The sequence below is a fragment of the Haliotis rufescens genome, unplaced genomic scaffold, assembly GCF_023055435.1.
Source record: "Haliotis rufescens isolate VD_foot unplaced genomic scaffold, xgHalRufe1.0.p SCAF_23, whole genome shotgun sequence".
Lineage (NCBI taxonomy): Eukaryota > Metazoa > Mollusca > Gastropoda > Lepetellida > Haliotidae > Haliotis > Haliotis rufescens.
In genome coordinates this window covers 3,204,225-3,228,920 of record NW_025963924.1, presented here as the reverse complement: position 1 = coordinate 3,228,920, position 24,696 = coordinate 3,204,225, and the positions used below count along the sequence as shown (strand labels likewise).

General features: G+C 39.6%; 1 protein-coding gene across 2 annotated transcripts in view; it reads left to right on the top strand.

Annotated features, from left to right (window-relative positions):
• LOC124121768 (A disintegrin and metalloproteinase with thrombospondin motifs 9-like) overlaps positions 1-24,696 on the top strand; it is a 168,047-nt gene that overhangs the window by 91,265 nt on the left and 52,086 nt on the right. For both annotated transcript variants that reach the window (XM_046484832.2, XM_046484833.2), the window contains 14 exons: positions 1,488-1,595; positions 5,475-5,638; positions 10,162-10,225; positions 10,473-10,587; positions 11,825-11,961; positions 13,907-14,024; positions 15,869-15,964; positions 16,922-17,088; positions 18,531-18,657; positions 19,465-19,591; positions 20,638-20,845; positions 22,776-22,943; positions 23,936-24,100; positions 24,464-24,682. In XM_046484832.2, the coding sequence (XP_046340788.1) occupies positions 1,488-1,595; positions 5,475-5,638; positions 10,162-10,225; positions 10,473-10,587; positions 11,825-11,961; positions 13,907-14,024; positions 15,869-15,964; positions 16,922-17,088; positions 18,531-18,657; positions 19,465-19,591; positions 20,638-20,845; positions 22,776-22,943; positions 23,936-24,100; positions 24,464-24,682 (1,983 nt within the window). The remainder of the gene's footprint in view (positions 1-1,487; positions 1,596-5,474; positions 5,639-10,161; positions 10,226-10,472; positions 10,588-11,824; positions 11,962-13,906; positions 14,025-15,868; positions 15,965-16,921; positions 17,089-18,530; positions 18,658-19,464; positions 19,592-20,637; positions 20,846-22,775; positions 22,944-23,935; positions 24,101-24,463; positions 24,683-24,696) is intronic.

Sequence of the window (24,696 nt, the reverse complement as noted above, 5' to 3'; positions counted from 1 at the left end):
TTATGATTGTGTTTTAAAATCTATGTTAATCATTCTTTGTCCTTTGAGCTTGTGGACCAACTGAGTAGTGTTTTAGGTAATTGGATCCAACTTGTTGACGGGCTTGATGTAGCTATATGTAACATGTCCCAGTGCAGTCTACTATTGAAAAGTGCACCTGAATATTTATATCTGCAAGCTGTGACCAAGCTTTGTTTACCAAACCACATCACAAATCCGTGTGTTATGTGTAATTTGTCATGTTTTCCTGGATTTGACATCGCCTATCTGTGGGTACTTCAAGGAACGTGCACATGTTCCTGTTACGTTTTACACCAATACATCTTTAAAATCATGATACAGTCATTTGAAATCTGAGAATTTGTCTATTTAGACTAGTTTATGCATCTATGTTTCAACTTTGATAACCTGGTGCAAGTTAAATAATCGCCTCCGTGGTCTAGTTTTAGAGTGTCCACTCGGAGAGTTGAAGGTCGGGGGTTCAATCCCCGGCTTGTTATACCAAAAGATGTTAAAAAGATGGTACTTGTTGTTACCCTGCCTTGCGCTTATATTTAAGGGGCTAAAACAAGGACTGGTCGGCGTGGAGTCAGTATACTGTGTCTGAGTGGGGTATTCATGTTAAATTGTGACATGGTATTTCAGTGGGCTAGCTCTATAAAATCGGCATTAGTCCGGACTAGTACAAACAGCCACACACACACAAACATCGCTATGTAGGTGCAATAACGCGATGTTAAACCCCATTTCACCTGACCTCCTGAAATTGAGCTCTGATTGCTAGCACTGACAGTTGACCCATGCCTAGTCTCCCTTTAACAAGCCACTTGCTCGACCAGTAACAGGCCTAGAATAACATCACAGATGAAAGAGAGGGGATTTGTCAGTGAGCTGTTTAACTAGACGAAATCTGACAGACATTCATGACCAGGGGTCTTTAGGGTAGAAAAACATCTTTTTTTCAAAAGAGCTGACTATAGCAAATGTTACAAGGTTTTGAAGTGTAAGAAAGCAAATTATTTCATTGTTAGCTGTCATAAGAGAGGCTTCGTACTGATACGATCGATTCTGAAGCTATCAAAATACATTATTTCCCTTGACTTACGCAAGTGGATATGTTTCTGAGTCCACACCCCACATTAGTAAGAGATAAACAGCTGTGGGGGATCGTGGGTAAAGTCGTGTTTTTTCATTCTGGAATTGATAGCATGTTAAAAGAAAATGTCTTCACGCTTACAAAAGCTGATTAAGTATTTAGGCACAGTCATGGAGACAGAAATTTGGCTTATTTGGAAAACTGATGACTCCACATTTCGATGATGAGATTTGGTAATTGAAATATTTCATGAATAAATTGACACCACTTGAGAATGTCACTTGCATGCTGGCTGTTGATGGAAATAATATGTGTTAAACATATTTTGTAGTATTTTTGAACGAGTTAACAAATAAATAATTTCTTCTCCAAATATTTTCTTGCATGGCAGCAAACGTGTGAGAGGCTGTGGTGCACCAACAAGACATCATCAGGTTGTCGTACCCAACACATGCCGTGGGCTGATGGCACGGAGTGCAAGGACATCAGTCGCAACAAGGTCAGTGTGAAACCAGATGCTCCTGTAGCTCACCTGGATAAAATAATCATGTTAGGTTGCATCAGCTGTTGTCCATCTAGATCAAATGATTTCAGCTTCTCTGAAACTGCTTCAATCTTTTGAACTCGTTTTTTCATCATTTTCTCTTCCCATATGGCTCGTTCACATATTGGCGGCCATTTTAAAAATGCTTTTCATTGCAAATGCTCAACTTTACCTTCAGATATATATCAGCAAGTTAGCTTTTGTTTAACACATGAAGTTAAGAATTATGTTTAGACAGGTGAGCTACAGTGCCATATGAAAGAGTTTAAGGTAAAGTATCCATATATAATACTTTAGCACAAAATAACATTTTTACTTTATTTGCACACCAAACAGATGATTCTTGCAGCGTCAAACAAAATAGCGCTGGAAGCCATCAACAATATCAAATAAATATCAAATATCAAAACCCTGTGATACAGTCCCACATCAAAGTTTTGGGGATCTACCGATCCCAATCACATTAAAATCACATCTTAGGTCTTGCTACCACTATACAAAGATGTGAGGACATCCCGTTAAGGATCACGTCAGGTCGAACATTCATCCGACTAATCAGTGACAGTCAGCATGTGGTTCTGATCATGCAACCTTGAGAAGGTTAACACAGGGTATTCCAGAGGACAGTTACGGGTTGTACGACGGACTCCGTCCAAGCCCTTAACTGTCTCTGGCTTCAATGGCATAAACATTTGAAACTGAAGGAAATTTCCGTCACATATATGGGAAGTACTGCCATACAATCTTGGCAATCCATTATCATTCCAGAATATTCTTCTGTTCAGTTTTCAAATTTTTAATCACAAACATTGTTAGAGTATTTTCAAAGCTAGTCGGTAATGGAAGTCGCCAGTTTGAAACTAGTGCCCAAAAGCTCAAGAAAACTGCTTTCTGATTGGCTAATGTTAACTTCCTGTTAGTGATATAATTTCTCAGTCAAAGTTAGCTAAAAGCTGTTCAGACTTAACCTGTAATTGGATGTCCTCAGATTCATGTGTTGCCATGACGAGCACTGAAATCTGATTTAATGAAATTGGGCCGAGCCGGGATCGAGACTTTCATCATTTTATATGCATATGTTTTGTGAGTTGTGAATAGAGGCAGGAAAACAGGAATAAAAAATTAACAGCATCAGTTGAAGCATGTGTATAGTTATAGTTGCTTTATACTTGGGGAAAAAAAGAGGATGTGATATTATCTGAAAGATGGACTAGCTGGCATTCTCTGGGTGTGGTTTAATGATGCTTGAAATAAGAGGTTGGTGTTTGTTTGTTTGTTTAACTGCACTCAGCAATAGTCCAGCTCCATGATGGCTGACAGGTTGGTGAATGTAGACAGTCTAAGACAATATGAATGTGAACTGGTATGTCTCCAGAGATGTGAGAGGGGTGCTACTAGGTCAGTGCACTGCCAATGTGAATTTGTGCAGCAGAGAATCACAAACAAAAAGACAAATTATCAGAGATGCGGTGTGATCAATGAAACAAAAAGTCAGTGAGTTCCCATTTTATGACATGTTGCATATTGCATCTGGCTTTCTCTGATAGATGAATTTTTTATCCAAATGTAAAAATATTTAAAAACATTATATACTATTATTTAGAAGATAAACATACTGTGTTTTCAATGTAAAGCTAGGTTACCTTTAGATTTAACAGGGCTAAATTGAGTCTGGAACCCAATGCATATCAAATTTTGCACACTTAAACTACAGGTAACCTAACCATACATTGAAAACACAGTATGTTTATCTCCATTCTACCATGACTTATTAAAACGTGACATAGGTTTGTATACAGGTGTTAGTTAGGTTATTTTTAATGACTCAATCGTGAAAAAACATTACCTTCATCCATCCTATGTTGACATACTTGCTTTGATGATGTAAGATAAGTTAATTTGTGTTCTGTACTGATGATAACATTGGCAGTCATACAATTCTTTTCTGCGAGTTACCTTTATGTGAAGTGGTTTATCTATTGTGTTTGACGTGTAATTTTCAAGAAATATGCACCGACATAATAAACTACTTGAATGAGGGGGATGCAGGGGGACAGCCGATGCTTTGATCTCTGCGGGCTGTATGTTCGTGGTACATATATAAGCTTTATCACCGACAGCATGGCTGATGCAAGCAGCTATGTATAGATAGGTATGTTTCGTGAGCCTCATCACAGACTGCAGAAACAAACGGGGGAAACTTGGTGATGTCACAGTACGACAGTGGAGCTGTATCATGTTTACATTGGTTCGACAAGATAGGTGGAGAAGTTTTTGCCTTTGAAGCAACAAATCAGTGATGTTTTTGGGCTTATTATTGACTGTACTCAAGGATTTCCATGAATTTGAATATTTAAAAAAAAATTCAATTTTGGTTTCAGTTTTTTTAATGTTATTTGTTTAGTTTTGTCTGTCGGTGTATAACCTAATTCAACAACTCTGTAAAACTGACAAAAAGGAAAAGTGTATTTAACCGAGCAGAATTTGATACAGACTGAATGACTAAATCTGACCAGATTTTCAAACACTTTTGGTGTTTTATTCATTTTTCATTTTAAATTCAATATTCTAGGAATTCTTAAAATTGTATTGATTAGTTTATATTCCTTCAAAGGAAAGTCTTCTTGAGGCAGAATTAATTTTGAAAAATATTTTGCTGCCCCATTTCAATATATTTGCTGCAGAATGTTTACTTCTAAGATGCAGTATTTGTAACTGGTAGTTATGTAAACTATTCTGTTCATCTAGAAATAGTATGAATGAATTAGTGTGGAGACAGGACCTGTTGTCAGGCTAGCATGATGATGATAGATCCCTGCACGCTCCATTGACTGTCAAGACACGACATACCTCCATTATGAGCATCCATCATAGGGACACACAAGCCTCTCATTCCTGTCACAGAAACAACCTAACAAGCATTGGCTATGTTCTTGTCACAGCTTTGTTCTGATGATCAGATATATCTGAGGATTTCAAACCATCACAGTACCTAAAGATGACCGAATAAATGAAGACAGACACATTCCTTGTTCTGTCAGTTCTGTCGTACGTACACCATCACAAAAACAAAGGACATTATGGGACACAAATAAAGGGTTGCAAGGCTTGAGCTAGACTGGCTCTTCATCTCTGAAAAAATACAATTTTAATAGAAATAAGCCACACCATGTAAATTGAAAAGGAGCCCCAGTGGGATGGGAGATTCAGAACCTGAACCAAGGGAAAATCTAGACTTGCTTCAGTCCGGTCTATAGCATTACAGTAAGGGCTGGGTGGAAGGGACAATAACATGGTTCGAGGACTGTGAGACAGACTATGCTTGGGCAAATTGGTAGCCCCAGTGAATTTGATTCAAGTCTTTCATAGCTTTGTTTATCTGCAGACTCAAGCGTGTGTTGAATATCAATCTAATAGTGTATGATTACCAATTTTTCACAAGGCACAAATTACTCATACACTGAAACTTGGCAGCATGCCATGCAGCATAATCCCTCTTTAAGTGTTAAGAATTTTCTTTTTCTTTATTTTTCTTATTATCATTTTATTAAGATGTGGTAATTTATGATGGACGGAACAAAAACTGAATAGATTTATGGGAACGAAAGAACTTGAGTATGGCAAAACGTTGCCAACTGATACAGAAAGTGTGTGCCATGCATGTTAGACAATACCAGATAGACACAACGCAAACATGCAGAGAGTTTTTGTTGCCTATCAAGATAAGGCACATGTATGGTAATATGTCTTCTCTCGAGACGATAGTCCAGATTTACAGCTTGTTTGAGTTGAGATGTGAGGCATGAAGTCTTCATTGTGTCGTGTGTGTTGCAGCTGTGTCGGACTCAGGGCTGTTGGTGCCGCAGCGGGGAGTGCGTTCTGCGGATCCCCCTCAAGGCCCGCAATGGGGGCTGGGGGAAGTGGCAGGTTTATGGTCCTTGTTCCCGCACGTGTGGGGGAGGCATCAAGACCAGCATCCGACAATGTAACAACCCCAAGTAAGTCACTGTAACAACCCATACTACATTACTGTAACAAGATTCAGTAAGTCACTGTAACACTGTTACAACATTCAGAAAGTCACTGTAACACTGTCACAACATTCAGAAAGTCACTGTAACAACCTGCAGTACATTACTGTAACAACATTCAGTTAGTCATAGTAACAATGTAACAACCCCCAGCAAGTCACAGTAACAATGTAACAACCCTCAGTAAGTCACTGTAACCATGTAACAACCTTCAGTAAGTCACTGTAACAACCCTCAGTAAGTCACTGTAACAATGTAACAACCTTCAGTAAGTCACTGTAACAATGTAACAACCCTCAGTAAGTCACTGTAACCATGTAACAACCCTCAGTAAGTCACTGTAACAATGTAACAACCCTCAGTAAGTCACTGTAACCATGTAACAACCTTCAGTAAGTCACTGTAACAATGTAACAATGCTCGGTCACTGTAACAACCCTCAGTAAGTCACTGTAACAACCCTCAGTAAGTCACTGTTACAATGTAACAACATTCAGTAAGTCACAGTAACAATGTAACAATGCTCAGTAAGTCACTGTAACAATGTAACAACCTTCAGTAAGTCACTGTTACAACCCTCAGTAAGTCACATTAACAATGTAACAATGTTCAGTAAGTCACTGTAACAACCCTCAGTAGGTCACTGTAACAATGTAACAACCTTCAGTAAGTCAATGTAACAATGTAACAACCCTCAGTAAGTCACTGTAACCATGTAACAACCTTCAGTAAGTCACTGTAACAATGTAAAAACCTTCAGTCACTGTAACATTGTAACAAAATTCTATTAGTCGCTGTAACACTGTAACAACATTCAGAAAGTCACTGTAACACTGTAACAACATTCAGTAAGTCACAGTAACAATGTAACAACATTCAGAAAGTCACTGTTACACTGTAACAACATTGAGAAAGTCACTGTAACACTGTAACAACATTCAGTAAGTCACTGTTTAACTGTAACAACATTCAGAAAGACAATGTCACAACATTCAGAAAGTCACTGTAACAATGTAACAACATTCAGTAAGTCACTGTCACACTGTAACAACATTCAGAAAGTCACTGTAACACTGTAACAACATTCAGTATGTCACAGTAACAATGAAACAACATTCAGAAAGTCACTGTTACACTGTAACAACATTCAGAAAGTCACTGTAACAACATTCAGAAAGTCACTGTAACACTGTAACAACAATCAGAAAGTCACTAACAATGTTACAACATTCAGTAAGTCACTGTAACACTGTAACAACGTTCAGAAAGTCACTGTAACAATGTAACAACATTCAGTAAGTCACTGTAACAACATTCAGTAAGTCACTGTACCACTAACAACATTCAGTAAGTCACTGTAACACTGTCACAACCTGCAGTACATTACTGTAACAACACTGTAACAACCTGCAGTACATTACTGTAACAACATTCAGTTAGTCATAGTAACAATGTAACAACCCTCAGCAAGTCACAGTAACAATGTAACAAACTTCAGTAAGTCACTGTAACAACCCTCAGTAAGTCACAGTAACAATGTAACAATGCTCAGTCACTGTAACAACCCTCAGTAAGTCACAGTAGCAATGTAACAACCTTCAGTAAGTCACTGTAACAACCCTCAGTAAGTCACATTAACAATGTAACAAACTTCAGTAAGTCACTGTAACAACCCTCAGTAAGTCACAGTAACAATGTTACAATGCTCAGTAAGTCACTGTAACAATGTAACAACCTTCAGTAAGTCACTGTTACAACCCTCAGTAAGTCACAGTAACAATGTAACAATGCTTAGTAAGTCACTGTAACAACCCTCAGTAAGTCACAGTAGCAATGTAACAACCTTCAGTAAGTCACTGTAACAACCCTCAGTAAGTCACAGTAGCAATGTAACAACCTTCAGTAAGTCACTGTAACAACCCTCAGTAAGTCACAGTAACAATGTAACAAACTTCAGTAAGTCACTGTAACAACCCTCAGTAAGTCACTGTAACAATGTAACAACCTTCAGTAAGTCACTGTAACAACCCTCAGTAAGTCACAGTAACAATGTAACAATGCTTAGTAAGTCACTGTAACAACCCTCAGTAAGTCACAGTAGCAATGTAACAACATTCAGTAAGTCACAGTAACAATGTAACAATCCTCAATAAGTCACTGTAACAATGTAACAACCTTCAGTAAGTCACTGTAACAACCCTCAGTTAGTCACAGTAACAATGTAACAACCCTCAGTAAGTCACAGTAACAACCTTCAGTAAGTCACAGTAACAATGTACCAACCTTCAGTAAGTCACTGTAACAACCCTCAGTTAGTCACAGTAACAATGTAACAATGCTCAGTAAGTCACAGTAACAATGTAACAATGCTCAGTAAGTCACTGTAACAACCCTCAGTTAGTCACAGTAACAATGTAACAATGCTCAGTAAGTCACTGTAACAACCCTCAGTTAGTCACAGTAACAATGTAACAATGCTCAGCAAGTCACTGTAACAATGTAACAATGCTCAGTAAGTCACTGTAACAACCCTCAGTTAGTCACAGTAACAATGTAACAATGCTCAGTAAGTCACAGTAACAATGTAACAATGCTCAGTAAGTCACTGTAACAACCCTCAGTTAGTCACAGTAACAATGTAACAATGCTCAGTAAGTCACTGTAACAACCCTCAGTAAGTCACTGTAACAATGTAACAACCTTCAGTAAGTCACTGTAACAACCCTCAGTTAGTCACAGTAACAATGTAACAACCCTCAGTAAGTCACAGTAACAACCTTCAGCAAGTCACAGTAACAATGTACCAACCTTCAGTAACTCAATGTAACAACCCTCAGTTAGTCACAGTAACAATGTAACAATGCTCAGTAAGTCACAGTAACAATGTAACAATGCTCAGTAAGTCACTGTAACAACCCTCAGTAAGTCACTGTAACAATGTAACAACCTTCAGTAAGTCACAGTAACAATGTAACAACCCTCAGTTAGTAACAGTAACAATGTAACAACCCTCAGTAAGTCACAGTAACAATGTAACAATGCTCAATAAGTCACTGTAACAACCCTCAGTTAGTCACAGTAACAATGTAACAATGCTCAGCAAGTCACTGTAACAATGTAACAATGCTCAGTAAGTCACTGTAACAACCCTCAGTTAGTCACTGTAACAATGTAACAATGCTCAGTAAGTCACTGTAACAACCCTCAGTTAGTCACAGTAACAATGTGACAATGCTCAGTAAGTCACAGTAACAATGTAACAATGCTCAGTAAGTCACTGTAACAACCCTCAGTAAGTCACTGTAACAATGTAACAACCTTCAGTAAGTCACTGTAACAACCCTCAGTTAGTCACAGTAACAATGTAACAACCCTCAGTAAGTCACAGTAACAACCTTCAGTAAGTCACAGTAACAATGTACCAACCTTCAGTAAGTCACTGTAACAACCCTCAGTTAGTCACAGTAACAATGTAACAATGCTCAGTAAGTCACAGTAACAATGTAACAATGCTCAGTAAGTCACTGTAACAACCCTCAGTTAGTCACAGTAACAATGTAACAATGCTCAGTAAGTCACAGTAACAACCTTCAGTAAGTCACAGTAACAATGTAACAATGCTCAGTAAGTCACAGTAACAATGTAACAATGCTCAGTAAGTCACTGTAACAACCCTCAGTTAGTCACAGTAACAATGTAACAACCCTCAGTAAGTCACAGTAACAACCTTCAGTAAGTCACAGTAACAATGCACCAACCTTCAGTAAGTCACTGTAACAACCCTCAGTTAGTCACAGTAACAATGTAACAATGCTCAGTAAGTCACTGTAACAACCCTCAGTTAGTCACAGTAACAATGTAACAATGCCCAGTAAGTCACTGTAACAACCCTCAGTTAGTCACAGTAACAATGTAACAACCCTCAGTAAGTCACAGTAACAATGTAACAATGCTCAGTAAGTCACTGTAACAACCCTCAGTAAGTCACTGTAACAATGTAACAACCTTCAGTAAGTCACTGTAACAACCCTCAGTAAGTCACTGTTACAATGTAACAACATTCAATTAGTCACAGTAACAATGTGACAATGCTCAGTATAACATGCACCATTAGCTATAGCTGATGCAATGTAGGCCTACAGACATAATCAATAAAATCACAATTTCCCCCTCCAGTAAAATACACTGGAAGCTCTCCATGCATCCTGCTCCCATGTTATCTAGAGTAGAGTCATTCTAGAGGCTGTTCACCCATACAATCAGATTTGGCAGCAGGGAAACTAATGTAATGCATTCACTCCAAATCGGAACAAACACGCAGCTTGAAATCTCATGGAGAAGCCATTAACACCCTAGTGTTAAAATTCAGACAGATTGTATCATTTAACTCAATTATTGAGTCAGATTGGAACTTATATCAGGGAGATGGGTACAAGTGGTTTGTTACGTTCGTCTTGCACCTAGGTCAAGCTGACCTTTCCATGTTTCAGGCCCGACAATGGCGGCAAGTACTGCCTGGGAAAGAGGATCAAGTACCGGTCTTGCAATACCAAAGTCAGTATTTGTAGTTAGGGATCAATTCAATTTGATTTTTAGACAACTGATTATCAGGGAGAGATGTTTTTGGTTCAGTATAAATTGAATAGTAACAATTGCCACATGGCAAAATTCCCTTATTTTGGGGAATGACGTATATTGTAAGATATGTGAGAATGACGAGCACCAGGCTATATGTTATTTATTAATCCTGTCAGGGGATAATTTCTTACTTAATAACAATAATTTCAATGCTCAATTTCAGATATGCCCTCCCAGTAAGCTTGACTTCAGGGAGGAGCAGTGCTCCAACTTCAGCAACAGGTATCATATCGATGGCCTACCTGCGAATGTTAAATGGGTGCCCAAATACGCAGGAGGTAAGACAGATTTTATATTGTAATCAGAAGTTACAATTATTAGTTTTTAGTCTTCTGTGGTTTTGTAGAAAGTGTTTGAATATTAATGCTGACAGCAGCTCTTGGTAAGTGTCTGTCTTTGTTGACATTTAAAACTGTCGGTGTCATATCCAAGTGAGCTACATTACCATTGCATGTCCCCTTCTTTGAGTTGGTTGGATTTTAAAACATGAAAGCCTTGTTGTTATTTGTCAGATATGGTGGTGATTTTAGAAAAATAAAGTTTTGCTCAGGGACGGTCAAATATGTTGTTTTGGAGAGATACCAGAGTGAGTGAGTGAGTATGGTTTTACGCCGGGGGACACCAGAAATGGGCTTCACACATTATGCCCATGTCGGGAATCGAACCCAGGTCTTCGGCGTGACGAGAGATACCAGAAGGAGCGGAGAGAGTCAGATGAGGGAGTCAGATGAGGGAATCAGATGAGGGAGTCAGATGAGAGAGTCAGATGAGGGAGTCAGATGAGAGAGTCAGACGAGGGAGTCAGATGAGGGAGTCAGATGAGAGAGTCAGACGAGGGAGTCAGATGAGGGAGTCAGATGAGGGAGTCAGATGAGAGAGTCAGATGAGGGAGTCAGATGAGAGAGTCAGACGAGGGAGTCAGATGAGGGAGTCAGATGAGGGAGTCAGATGAGAGAGTCAGATGAGGGAGTCAGATGAGAGAGTCAGATGAGGGAGTCAGATGAGGGAGTCAGATGAGAGAGTCAGACGAGGGAGTCAGATGAGGGAGTCAGATGAGGGAGTCAGATGAGGGAGTCAGGTGAGAGGGTCAGATGAGAGAGTCAGATGAGAAAGCCAAGGAGAAGGGCAGAAGGGGGAACATCAGTCAGAGGAGAGGGGGGGGAGAGAGGCAGGTGTGGGTCAGAGAAAAGAGCTAGTGGAGGAGAGAGTCAGGAGATACAGGAGAGCGGGGATGCATGAGAGTCATTCAGGAGAGACCGTCACTAAGGAGAGAGAAGCAGTTTGGAGAGAGAGTCACAAAAACACATGACAGAAGAATGTGTGATGACAAACACAAATTAACAAAAAAATCCCAAAAAAGAATTTCCGATCATGCCACTGCAAAATATCATTAAAACCCTTCTGATTGATGTTTGTGTTAACAAATCTATTAGGAAACTTTGACAAGCATTTGTGTCAATAAAAGATCCCTAAGTCCCCTGCTTAGATGTTCGTAACAAGACCACAATGTTTCAGTCCAGATGAAGGATGCCTGTAAACTGTACTGCCAGGCGGAGTCCACGTCGTCGTTCTACCAGTTGGCCGACACAGTGATCGACGGGACCAAGTGTCGGCCTGACACGGACGACATCTGTGTCAATGGCAAGTGCAGGGTAAGTCAGCCATGCTGGTATTGTAGGGAAATGTAACAATATACAATTCATAGTTTGTCACAGATTTCTGGCTTGGAATGTTGGTTTTCATTGTTATTTCATTCCACTCTGCAGATAAATACTTAAGATTCTCATTGCAAATTTATTTTAGACGTTGGATCATTAAGAATCGAATACTTCAATAATAAATAAAGGTGCCTTTGATGTTGTACATAAGGTTGATTCTCAGGTTACGTGTTGGAATAACAAGATGGCCTTTTAGGAAATTTGTATCTTTTGAATTTGTTTTTACAAAACTTTAAAACCTGCACAAACAAACCATTTCTGATCAATGTTAACGTGACAAGTTAATTGGTTTGTGACTCAACAATGATTTGAACTCGAATACTGACAAGGGGAGATAACTATGGAATTCTAATCATCAAGGGAGAGAAGTAGGTTAGAAACAATTTAATTGTGGGTTGTTTGCTCATGCTTTTAGTCAGGGGTTTGCCGGGTCCATATTTGAGTGAGTGAGTGACTTGGGTTTAGCGCCGCTTTGAACACTATTCCAGTTATACCATGGCATGCTTAATGTCGGAGGAAATTGTTGGATGCAGGTCTTACATGTTTGCCGTTTCCATATTTGAATGAGTGAGTGAGTTTGGTTTAATGCCGCTTTTAACGTTATTCCAATCAATCACGGTGTGTCAGCTCAATGTGGGAGGAAAGCCCGAAGTGAGGCAGGTCTCGGACGTTTACCACTTCTGTGAAACCCACGAGCACCAGTATGGTGCTGACAAACCTAGTAACATAGTCAGTGCGAACCAGGATTCGAAACCACAATTGTAGGTTTCTGGTGTGTCCAAATTGAATAAATACAGGCTGTAATCATAGTGAGTGAGTGAGTGAGTGAGTGAGTTAGTGAGTTGGGCTTAACGCCGCTTTTAACAGTATTACAGTTATATCACAGCGTGACAGCTTAATGTGGGAGGAAAGCCCAAAGTGAGGCAGGTCTCAGACGTTTACCACTTCGGTGAAACCCACGAGCACGGGTATGGTGCTGACAAATCTAGAAACATAATCGGGGCGAACCGGGATTCAAACCCACAATCATAGGTTTCTGGCGTGCCCAAGGGACGCAACTCTGCACAGCGAATCGCGGCGCCTTAGACAACTGGGCCACCGCGCCCCCCCGGCTGTAATCATAAAGCTGGAAGAATGCAGACGTGGGTTAAATTACAGTCACTCACTCATTTGGAGACCGCCTCCGTGGTCTAGTGGTAGAGCGTCTGCCCAGAGAGTGGAAGGTCCAGGGTTCGATCCCCAGCCGCGTCATACCAAAAGACGTTAAAAGATGGTACTTGTTGTTACCCTGTCTGGCGCTCGTCATTAAGGGGCTAAAACAAGGACTGGTCGGCTGGGAGTCAGTATACTGTGTCTGAGTGGGGTATTCATGTTAAACTGCGGCATGGTATCTCAGTGAGCTAGCTAGCACTATAAATCGGCATCAGTCCGGACTAGTACAAGCAGACACACACACACACACGTACATGCATGTCGCTATATAAGTGCAATAATCTTGGATGTGACGTTAAACCCCATTTCACCTCACTCATTTGGGAGTTGAATTTGCAAATTCATCCTTTGTGCCTTCTGCAATGATATGATACATTTATTGGGTCACCTGGGAGGTGCCGTCTGTTGACGAGGGAGTATGTAACAAGGTGTGGAGTCATCCCACAGATGACATCTTTACCTTGTCAGCTTGCTGATGGGGTAAACCTGTTTTGCCATGTGGACAAGGCGTCCGACCTCGGATAAGAAGGTCCATGGTTTGAATCCTAAAAATGGAAATTTGATGGCTGCTTCTACTTCATAAAACCCAGGGTAGCCTTTGATCAAGGGAATAACTACATGGAAATGTGTCACTCTGACTTTACAGAGAACACTTGTTCTGTTTCAGAGAGCTGGCTGTGACAATCGTCTTGGTTCCCACATGAAACGAGATCGGTGCGGCGTCTGTGGTGGCGACAACTCCTCCTGCAAGTCTGAAAGGGGACGTTTCAACAACGCCAAATATGGTAGGAGGAACTATGCTTTCTGAACTGAACACAGACACGGTTCCACTCTTCCTCTCTCATGACCATGAAAATGTCAATGATGAAATAAAATCTTTTAGTGTAGGTCCTTTTTTTCTGTTGTAAACTCATGTCAAATTAAAAAAAGATACATGTTCTACTTTAGCTTCAGGGCAGAAGAATTTTATGTACAATGTTCCCTCGTTATTGCCATGATTGCGCTCTTCAATATAGCGCTAACTAGGTTATAGTGTGCGGTAAAGCATGGCTCCCAAAATTTACTTACAGTTTTGATATATCAAGTTATCCATATGACAACATGTTTTCCCCATCTCAAAAAACATTATCAGCTGATCACTGCGATCACGTAACACCAGAAATACCAGTCAACAAATCCGGACTGAAGTACGCAATTTAATCCCACTATTATACTATTTGGTTATAAAAAGGTGTTCATTGTTTATCTGGACTTAGGTTTGTAATATATTTTATTAATTTTATTCCAAATTTAATTTAATAATGTTTACATTAATTTCTGTGAAATCATGCGTCAAGTGATCGGTATCACAATCATAGTGTCTAGTGATGTGTTACATCAAATTTCATATTTTTATTGACCAAGTTTGTTTTACCTGTTTGTTCACCTTATTTCACTGAAGGGATACGATGTGGTTTTTTAAAGCGCATAATACACGATAATTTTTTTTTACACTATGAATCATAAACAACTGCTATTCTAATCTTTTTTTAAACTCTGAAATGTGCAGCGTAGATCATGTTTTCCATAATGACCTATAGTAGTTGCGAAGGTTTTACTTGGCCAGAATAAATGGCCATTGCTTAGTCGAGACCCATCAAAACCATGTAGGTCTATGTCTATGTGTATTAGCTGCAGTATTCTGAGTATGATATGAAACCCTTCCGATTTTGTCAAAAATAGATGGATACATTACATGGTGTAAGGGAAGTAACTCTTGTAGCTCACACACAGTTGTTTGGAAAAGACATTTTGTGTTTCAAAATCATGCATATTTATGTCTTGTTGGCAAAGCTTACATAAGTGAAAAGTCAAAATAAAATTAAGAAATTTAGAAATAAGTAACTTGATTCCTGTGGTCGAAAAAGCAAAAACTATTCTGGACCAGCTTCTGGTACATAATGTGACTGTTAATCTTCTAGCGCCCCACAGGCAACTTGGGTTGTATACTCCCTAGGGAGCTGAGAATGAAAATCAAGTGCACAATGAGCGGGGTTATAATGTAGCGCTTTGAGCATGCACCGAGTGTATGGAGGCTAGCGAAAAATATGTACCCTACATTATTATTGTTGTTATTGTTGTTATGACCATAGCAACATCCAACAAAATGGCATATGCAGTTGTGAAGGGGAAGATCAATGTTTTGGTCTATATATACTTTCGTTCATAACAACTTATATGTGAAAGAACGCATGGAATATAGTGGTATATTGCAATTCATGAGTCTTTATTGCAATAGGACCCGTGAAGATCCGGGGTAGAATAGGTCTTCAGCAACCCATGCTTGCCGTAAAAGGCGACTATGCTTGTCGTAAGAGGTGATTAACGAGATCAGGTGGTCAGGCTCGTTGACTTGGTTGATGCATGTCATCGATCCCAATTACATGGATCGATGCTCATGATATCAATGACTGGATTGTCTGGTCCAGACTCGATTATTGACAGACCGCCGTCATATAGCTGGAATATTGATTAGTACGACGTAAAACAACAAATAAACTTTATTGCAATACCTGGAACATTGCAATACGAGATTCAGGCCAATACCCATCACTGACAGTGGAATTCATCATCAGCATGTTCCTTGTAGGCTACAACAAGGTGATCACAGTCCCGAGCGGGGCGACCAACATCGAGATCCTGCAGCATGGCTACCAGAACACAAGCAACGACTGGAACTATCTGTGTGAGTTCTCCAGTAGCACGACTAAGAATTTCAATCCTTAGATACCAGGGAAATTTCAATCCTTTTTCTTTTGTCAACATTGGCAACAAAATAGAAGGTCATTCAAGGAGGATGTCACAAAATATTGTGCTTCAAAGAGCTAAAACAAAAATGATTATTATTGGATATTTTGTCATTTGTACAAAATATCTAGTTTCTCATGTGTGTTTTATATCAGAATTAAGGTGAACTTCTGAAGCTGTGGTAATGTGAGTACTGTATTCGACGTAATAAGCGCCCCGTCTAATAAGCGCCCACTGAGATATTTGCTAATATATTGGCTAGTGAAATCCAAATTAGCACCCCTTCCGATTGATCAATGTACACAAGACTTATTTATTCGTGTATGATACGTGTGTTATATGCAACCTTGATTATGGGAAATAAAATTCTGGAAAAATATATCTGCTGTATATAAACATTTCAGGCTGTCAGCATAAACTACGAAATTTACAATCTTTCACCAAAATAATATTCTAATAAGTGCCCCCTATTCCTAATTTTGAGAACGCCCTCGGCGCTTATTGTGTCGAATACGGTATTTTGTTTTTTGGTTGTTGAGTAAAAAAAAAAATTCTTTCTCCAATAAAAACCTCACTGTCTGGCACCAATGGGAAAATTCTATTTCAAAAGGGCAATTCCAAATCCATAAATTTGTAAAGTATTTGGGGAAACACACTTATGACTGTCTCAAAAACAATATATCTTTTCTTTCAATACGACAACAAAATCCTAAATTAATACTTCCGAAGCTCACAACAACTGTCAATTGCAATGTGAGATATCTTAATAAATACCAGTCAAGTTTACATTTTTTTAGACTTGGGGCAAATATCAGCCTCTGAGAAAGCATCGATTAATACTGATACACAACTACAATTAGAATTCAAAGTGATTATATTTAAAATATTTTTGCAGCTCTCAGGAACAGCAAAGGAGAATACATCCTGAACGGCGACCACATTGTCCGCACCCAGAAGTGGAGCATTAAGGTACAGAATGGCTACCTAGAATACAGCGGCGCCAATGTCCCCGTGGAGAGAATCAACTCCACGCGCATGATCGGAGAGGATATCACTGTGGAGGTAATTAGACTTCTGGGAGGAAGTGCCGTTTGATGCAGCTGTTAGCAACATGCCAACAATATTGTGGTGGATGGCAGCAATGTCATGGTGGTGGATGTCAGAAATGTGCTTCACACATTATACCTAGGGAATCGTACCTAAGCCTTAGGTGTGACATTGTGATCACCTTGGAGGTAAATGTGCTTCAGTGAGAGAGAGAGACGTTTTGTGCAGCTTTTATGTGCCAGCGATATTATGGCGATTTATGACAGCATTATTATTGCAGTTGATGCCAGAAATGGGCTTCACACATTATACCTAGGGAACGTACCTAAGCCTTAGGTGTGACACTGTGATCACCTTGGAGCTAAATGTGCTTCAATAAGAGAGAGAGACAGAGAGAGAGAGACGTTTTGCGCACCTATTATGTGCCAGCAATATCATTGGCTATTTATGCCAGCAATATTATTGCTGGATGCTGGCAATGTTATGGCGGTGGTTGCCAGACATGAGCTTCACACATTATACCTGGGGAATCGAACCTAGGCCTCAGGTGTGACACTTTAACTTTGGCATGCTTGTCGTAAAAGGTGACTAACGGGATCAGGTGGTTAGGCTCGCTGACTTGGTTGATGCATGTCATCGATTCAAATTGCGTGGATCGATGCGAATGATGTCAATCACTGGATTGTCTGGTTCAGACTCGATTATTTACAGATCGCCGTCATATAGCTGGAATATTGCTGAGTGCGGCATTAAACAACAAACAAACAAAACAAAACCTTTAACCACAAGGTGGCCCTACTTCAGTCTTGGCTTGAGCTGCATATTAATTATAGTACACATATTACTTGACTGAAGATCTTTCTTTCTTGGAATCTTGAAAAGAAAATATTTTTTTGCAATTTTATATTCTTATATATATTACCGTATATAGTTTTGTACCAGGCGAGTTTTTCATACCTAGAATTAGATCGGTTTTTTTAATAATGATCTGTTCATTAAACCTGAATGTGCTGAAGGGATACGATGTAATTTTTTTCTGTGGAAGACAAACACGTTTTTATTGCAGATGTAGGAAGTGTGTATGTGTTGGTGACGTGCTTCATTCTGATTCGCTTAATAGGCAGGGTATATAAATTAGCATTGATTTTGAAGGCTTGTACAGGGGACAACTCTTATGCATGGGGTCGCTTTATAGACGGTTTATGGTATATATTTATTTTTGTTTCAACCAATATTTATTTCATTTCGACGAAATAGTTCATGTTGATGCAGCTGTGGTATTGCTGTGATATATAAATGTGATATAGCCATTTGTGATGGGCTGGATCCTTGGAATGAGACTTAGATTAACCATGAGTTACCTCCCCTACTCCACAATAGTTAGAATACAATACGTTTCACCAAGTCCTATGACATCGTGTTTCCATGCTGTTATCTCCCCTGTCTGCTTGTGCCAGGTGCTGTCTGTGGGGTCCCTCCTGCCCCCCGACGTGCGCTACACCTACACCATCTCCGCAGGGAAGGACACCAAGTTCCGCTGGGACAACGTGGGCATGTGGAAGCGATGTAGTCAGCTCTGCCAGGGTGAGGACTGATTTGGGGCTGTTTTTGGCGAAGTAGTTCTACATAAATATAAAATGAAGAAAACTTGGTTTAAGTTAATTTCAGTTATTAGAGTGTTCATATGAGTGATAATTTTATTTTTTTTATTCGTTTCGACACTGGCATGTTTTTTTACAAATTACAAATCAAATGCAGAGGTGTTGCTTATCATATGTCAAAACGCTTCATGTTAGAGCATTTTGGAAACTGCTTTCTTTTGTAAGAGCCATCATCAATACTTCACAGGTTTGCATATAGACTATGTTTCTACATGACCCTTGAATATATATGTATACATTGGTGGAGGGAGGGTTCATGAAAAACTGACAGTGAAAGAGGGGGTCACCAAACTAATTGGGAGGGGGTGGGGCGGGGCCTTGAAAAAAGGACATGGTATTATTGAAAGGGGGTGGGGTGTAAGTTATGAAAAAATCTTACATAAAATTGGGAATGGGGAATATGATACAATCTTAGGACCCTTTCTCACCAATATGATAAATACCATGAAGACGACACATCTAGAATCATAATCGGAGTTGTAAGGTAACTAGCACAAGCACCTGATTAAATATTCACCAGGATACATTACAAATTGAAAAGTAATAGAAAGGAAGCAGGGAAAGGTCTAATCAAAATTACTGCAAATTAAAACTTAAATTTCTAAAAAGTGACCCATTTGTTTTTGTGAAGAATTCAAGGGCACACAAGCCTGTGAAGTATTGATTGAAAACATGACTGGTAGAAACTGTATGTTACTTGTACCAATCTGTGTAACTACTCATGTTGCAGGTCTGAGGAAGAGGAAGATCGTGTGTATCAGGGAGAATGACTTCCTGATGGTGTCCAACAAGCACTGTGTGGGGAAGGTGAAACCCCCGCGACTCCGCGACTCTTGCAACATGGACTGCTACTTGAGGTACGGAAACCCAGGGTTTACCTGGTCTATATATTTTTGAGCACATAGGGGTCTCAAATTGTATACCTATAGGATGCGATTTCTGGCATCGTCAACAACCCAGGTGGTCCACACTTTTTTTCATTTTATAGTGTAAGGATATATACTTTTTGCTTCCCACTTAGCTTGAGCCAAGAGAAAGAGATATTGCTTGGGTCATATCTACATTGTCTAGATATCGTTGCAATGAAATTGCATCACAATGCTTTGCAGACCATTGTGACATCATTTGTTACCATGGGGCACGGGTGGCCCAGTCGTCTAAGGCGCCGAGATTCGTTGTGCAGAGTTGTGTCCCTTGGGCACGCCAGAAACCTATGATTGTGGGTTCAAATCGCGGTTAGCCTCGATTATGTTTCTAGATTTGTCAGCACCATACCTGTGCTCGTGGATTGCACTGAAGTGGTAAACATCTGAGACCTGCCTCACTTCGGGCTTTCCTCCCACATTAAGCTGACATGCCGTGATATGACTGGAATAATGTTAAAAGCGGCATTAAACCCAACTCACTCACTCAGTCATTGGTTACCATGGCATCACAATCAAATGACATCACTAACGGCTCTGCTACTGAAGCTGTTGGTAGTACTTTTTACACGTAAGACACTGCTTATTACTGTTAACAAACTGAAAAAGTTTGGAAGAATGATGTTGGATATATTAGATATCAAAAGACACTTGGGTGAGATTCTGTTGGTGTAGCGCAATCATTCTATTTATTTGGGTCAGTCAGTTTAATGAGGAAAAAATAAAGGCTTGTTCAATTAAAGTTCAGGAAGTTTATTATTATAAGGTAAGAAGCACTAGAATTAACTTTCCTCAGGGAATAGTATATCACTTAATGAATGTAATTAGTTAGTTATTAACAAGTTACGGTTTTAAGTTACAGTTACAGTTAAGAATTATTTTTTTATGCTTTATATTTTGTATTGCACAAATTTAACTGTTAATTCCTACCCAGTTGGTTTCTGTCATGCTCAATGTTACCGGTACATCTACTCCTTCAGATGGAAGATTATGCGAGAGACGGAGTGCTCGGTTCACTGTGGGAAGGGGATCAAGATCAGGACTGTTCACTGTGTGAAGGAGACGGACAAGACCAGCCTAACTGTTGATGACCGGCACTGTCGCCATCTCGGCGCCAAACCCCACCCCAGTGTCATGTGTGAAGGGAAGTGTTCTACTACCATGTGGAACTATGCCTATTGGTCCAAGGTGAGTTGAAGTGTTCTGCTACCATGTGGAACTATGCCTATCAGTCCAAGGTGAGTTGAGGTGTACTGCTACCATGTGGAACTACGCCTATTGGTCCAAGGTGAGTTGAGGTGTACTGCTACCATGTGGAACTATGCCTATCAGTCCAAGGTGAGTTAAAGTGTTCTGCTACCATGTGGAACTACGCCTATTGGTCCAAGGTGAGTTGAGGTGTACTGCTACCATGTGGAACTACGCCTTTTGGTCCAAGGTGAGTTGAGGTGTTCTGCTACCATGTGAAAGTATGCCTATTGGTCCAAGGTGAGTTAAAGTGTTCTGTTATTATGTGGAACTATGCCTATTGGTCCAAGTTGAGTTGAGGTGTTCTGCTACCATGTGGAACTATGCCTATTGGCCCAAGGTCAGGCTGAGACCTTATTTTGTGTAAGGATTGACTAAATAAACTATGCTATGCATAAAATCTGCAGCCTTGATAGCACCATTAATTGTAGCTAATGATCTATACTGCAGAAATATGCCGAAATGTGCAGCATAGTTAAATAGCATGGACATATTTATCATATGCAAATTCCTCCTGTGAGTGAGGCCTGTATATGGGTAGGGCTTCAAAGAGTACTCGAGTACTCGGGATTCAAGTTCAGTTTGAAGGACTTGAGCACTCGACCAAGGGAGATAACTCTAATTTGGTCGACTTTCTATAAGTTGACAAAAACATGTCTTTATGTAACTTTCTTTTTCATGAGTAATCAATTAAATGAAATAAAAATGTCAATAGCTTTTCTTTTAGTTATTTTTTGTAACAATACATTTATTTACAACCATTTCATAAGGATATTTCCTGGTTTAAAAAAGTACTTTATTTCTTGTTTAAAAGGGATGTTTTACGAAACTATTAAACTGTCACAAGGACTAGACCTATTCATTCTAAATTAGCGTCGTAACGTTAATCATTATTAATTCAATATTTTCATAAGATATTTATAACTGGACATCACTTTATTGAATATTAATATTGTGTTACTGTATCTCATTCTAATTATCTCTTCAAATGTCGAGAAAACGTCTTATAGAAGTCAACTATTTACAAGCCTAGTAATCTTTCAATGTTTTGTTTTCAATTAAAAAAAAGGTAAATACTGACTTGTGAATTTGTGATAACATTGAAAATGTTACTTTTAACTTATAATCTGTATTTTGTCATTTATTGACAATTTCCTTTGGCACTGGCATCAAATGATCTTATTTATCATTTAAGGTATACTTAAGAAGCCAGCCCGCCAAAATCTAGCCAATCACCAATCGCAACATTCATCACATGACAATTACGTGCGCAATATTTTTTCACTCTGTGTTACATTGAGATGTAAACGATTTCCTTTCCAAACTGACAATTCTTATTTCAATGAAGCTTCAGGGAATCAGCATACAAATTTCAAGGGTATTTTATTTGATACGCGATCACATTGGTTTTCTCAGTGATCTACGATGTCATTGTGACTCTTTCATTTTGTATACGATAGGATAATTGCCAATTTTATTGAACAGATGTATAATTGCGGGTACTCGAGTCTTATCCCTCCGGTACTCGAGTCCTTATTTTTGGACCCGTTGAAGCCCTATATATAGGTAGTGATTTTTACTATGCTTTTAATTATCAATAGTTTGGCAATGCTTATGATAGACAATTTGAAGCAATTTGCTATGTCTCATTCTGAAAAGCATCTTGCAAACATTAATTGTTAGGATGCTAGGTAATAATAGCACATCTTTTAACTGATAACGTCTAATTGTGCCCTGTACAATGTCCAGGGAACATTGTCCTGTTTCTGTGTTTAGCCAGAAATCTGGATACAAGAGTGACCATATTGTCCCACAGTGCCTAGAGTACAAACTTTAGGAGCAATGCAATGTTGTTGATTTGTATTTTCAGTGTACCAGGACTTGCGGAGGCGGTAATCAGACGCGGGAAGCTCAGTGTATTAATGAGGATGCGCATGTGGTGGACAACCGTCACTGCGAAGACAAGCACAAGGAACCCCTCATTCAGTCCTGTAACGAGGTACCCTGTGCCCAGTGGAGGTCGGGAGCTTGGACTGGGGTGAGTGAATGGGTCCTGTACACTGTTGATTGGATTCTGGAAACTGTTGGTTGGGTCCTTGAAACTATTGGTTGGATTCTGGAAACTGTTGGTTGGGTCCTTGAAACTATTGGTTGGATTCTTGACACTGTTGGTTGGATTCTGGAAACTGTTGGTTGGATTCTGGAAACTGTTGGTTGGATTCTGGAAACTGTTGGTTGGATTCTGGAAACTGTTGGTTGGGTTGTGGAAACTGTTGGTTGGGTTGTGGAAACTGTTGGTTGGATACTGGAAACTGTTGGTTGGATTCTGGAAACTGTTGGTTGGATTCTGGAAACTGTTGGTTGGATTCTGGAAACTGTTGGTTGGATACTGGAAACTGTTGGTTGGATTCTGGAAACTGTTGGTTGGGTTTTGTAAATGTTTAGGATCTTGACAATTATTTTATTGAATGAACTTATTCATTTAAGGATATACATGTATGTGCAATGGTCATCAAGGAATGTTGATATATTGGAATGGTAAAATTAAGATTTTTGTATTTAGCAACAAAGGATTCTGTTTTTGTATTTCACAAATGTGGAGAAATACGATCTTTGTAGTGGGAGGCATGTAATGATGCCATGTCACGTCATGAGTTTGAGATGGTCTTGCGTGCCCTAAGACAGAACTTGAGGGTGTACAGTATAGGTCAGATTGTAAAATCCTGTAAACCCTGCTTATGTAAAATACAACAAATTTATCATTAGATGTTAAATTAAATTTTTATGTTTTATGTTCTGGCAGTGTTTATGATGATAATCTGTTATGTTCTGGCAGTGTTTATGATAATAATCTGTTATGTTCCTGCAGTGTTTATGATAATAATCTATTATGTTCGCAGTGTTTATGATAATAATCTATTATGTTCTGGCAGTGTTTATGATAATAATCTATTATGTTCGCAGTGTTTATGATAATAATCTGTTATGTTCTGGCAGTGTTTATGATAATAATCTGTTGTGTTCCGGCAGTGTTCTGTGAGCTGTGGGCATGGCAAGCGGCACCGTGAGGTGTGGTGTGGGCGGGGCGAGGATCAGGTGGAGGAGCGCCTGTGTGACAAGAAGGACCGCCCCGAGGCCAAGAAGGAGTGCAACCTAGAGGCTTGTCCGGAGTGGTACGCTGGCGGCTGGGGACCGGTAGGCTTTTACACCAAGAACTTCTTTGTTTCTTGGTTGATGGTTTTATATTAGTAATTCCTGGATGGTAGAACATAAGAAAGAGATTGTGGGTTTCACCAAAGTCATAAGGGCCCAAAACCTGAATATATTGAAGCTGAGCTGGGGAAAGAGAGTTACCTCCCTTTCATTCATGGATGACCTTAGATAGATGATGAACGAAAATGTCTTTATCGAATCATTGACCATTTAAACATATGAATTTGCATAATGCTGTAAAAATGAATGCTTTTCATATTATTTTTTCCCACTTTTTAGTCCATGTATCTCTGAATAACTTTCGTGATAAGAACACTGTGGTTATGATGATGAATATTATTTCAGTGTTCGGTCACATGCGGTGTGGGAGAGAAGATGCGGACGGTCATCTGCCGGACCTTCAATGGCAACATTGTGGAGGATGCAGTGTGTGATGCCAGCAAGCGACACCGAGATAAGAGCCAGTGTTACATTGGGCAATGCCCCACCCTGTCCCCGCCCACCACACCCACCACGCCTTCCTACCTCCTCAACTCACACTGGAGGTTCGGCATCTGGACGGAGGTGAGAGACTCAAT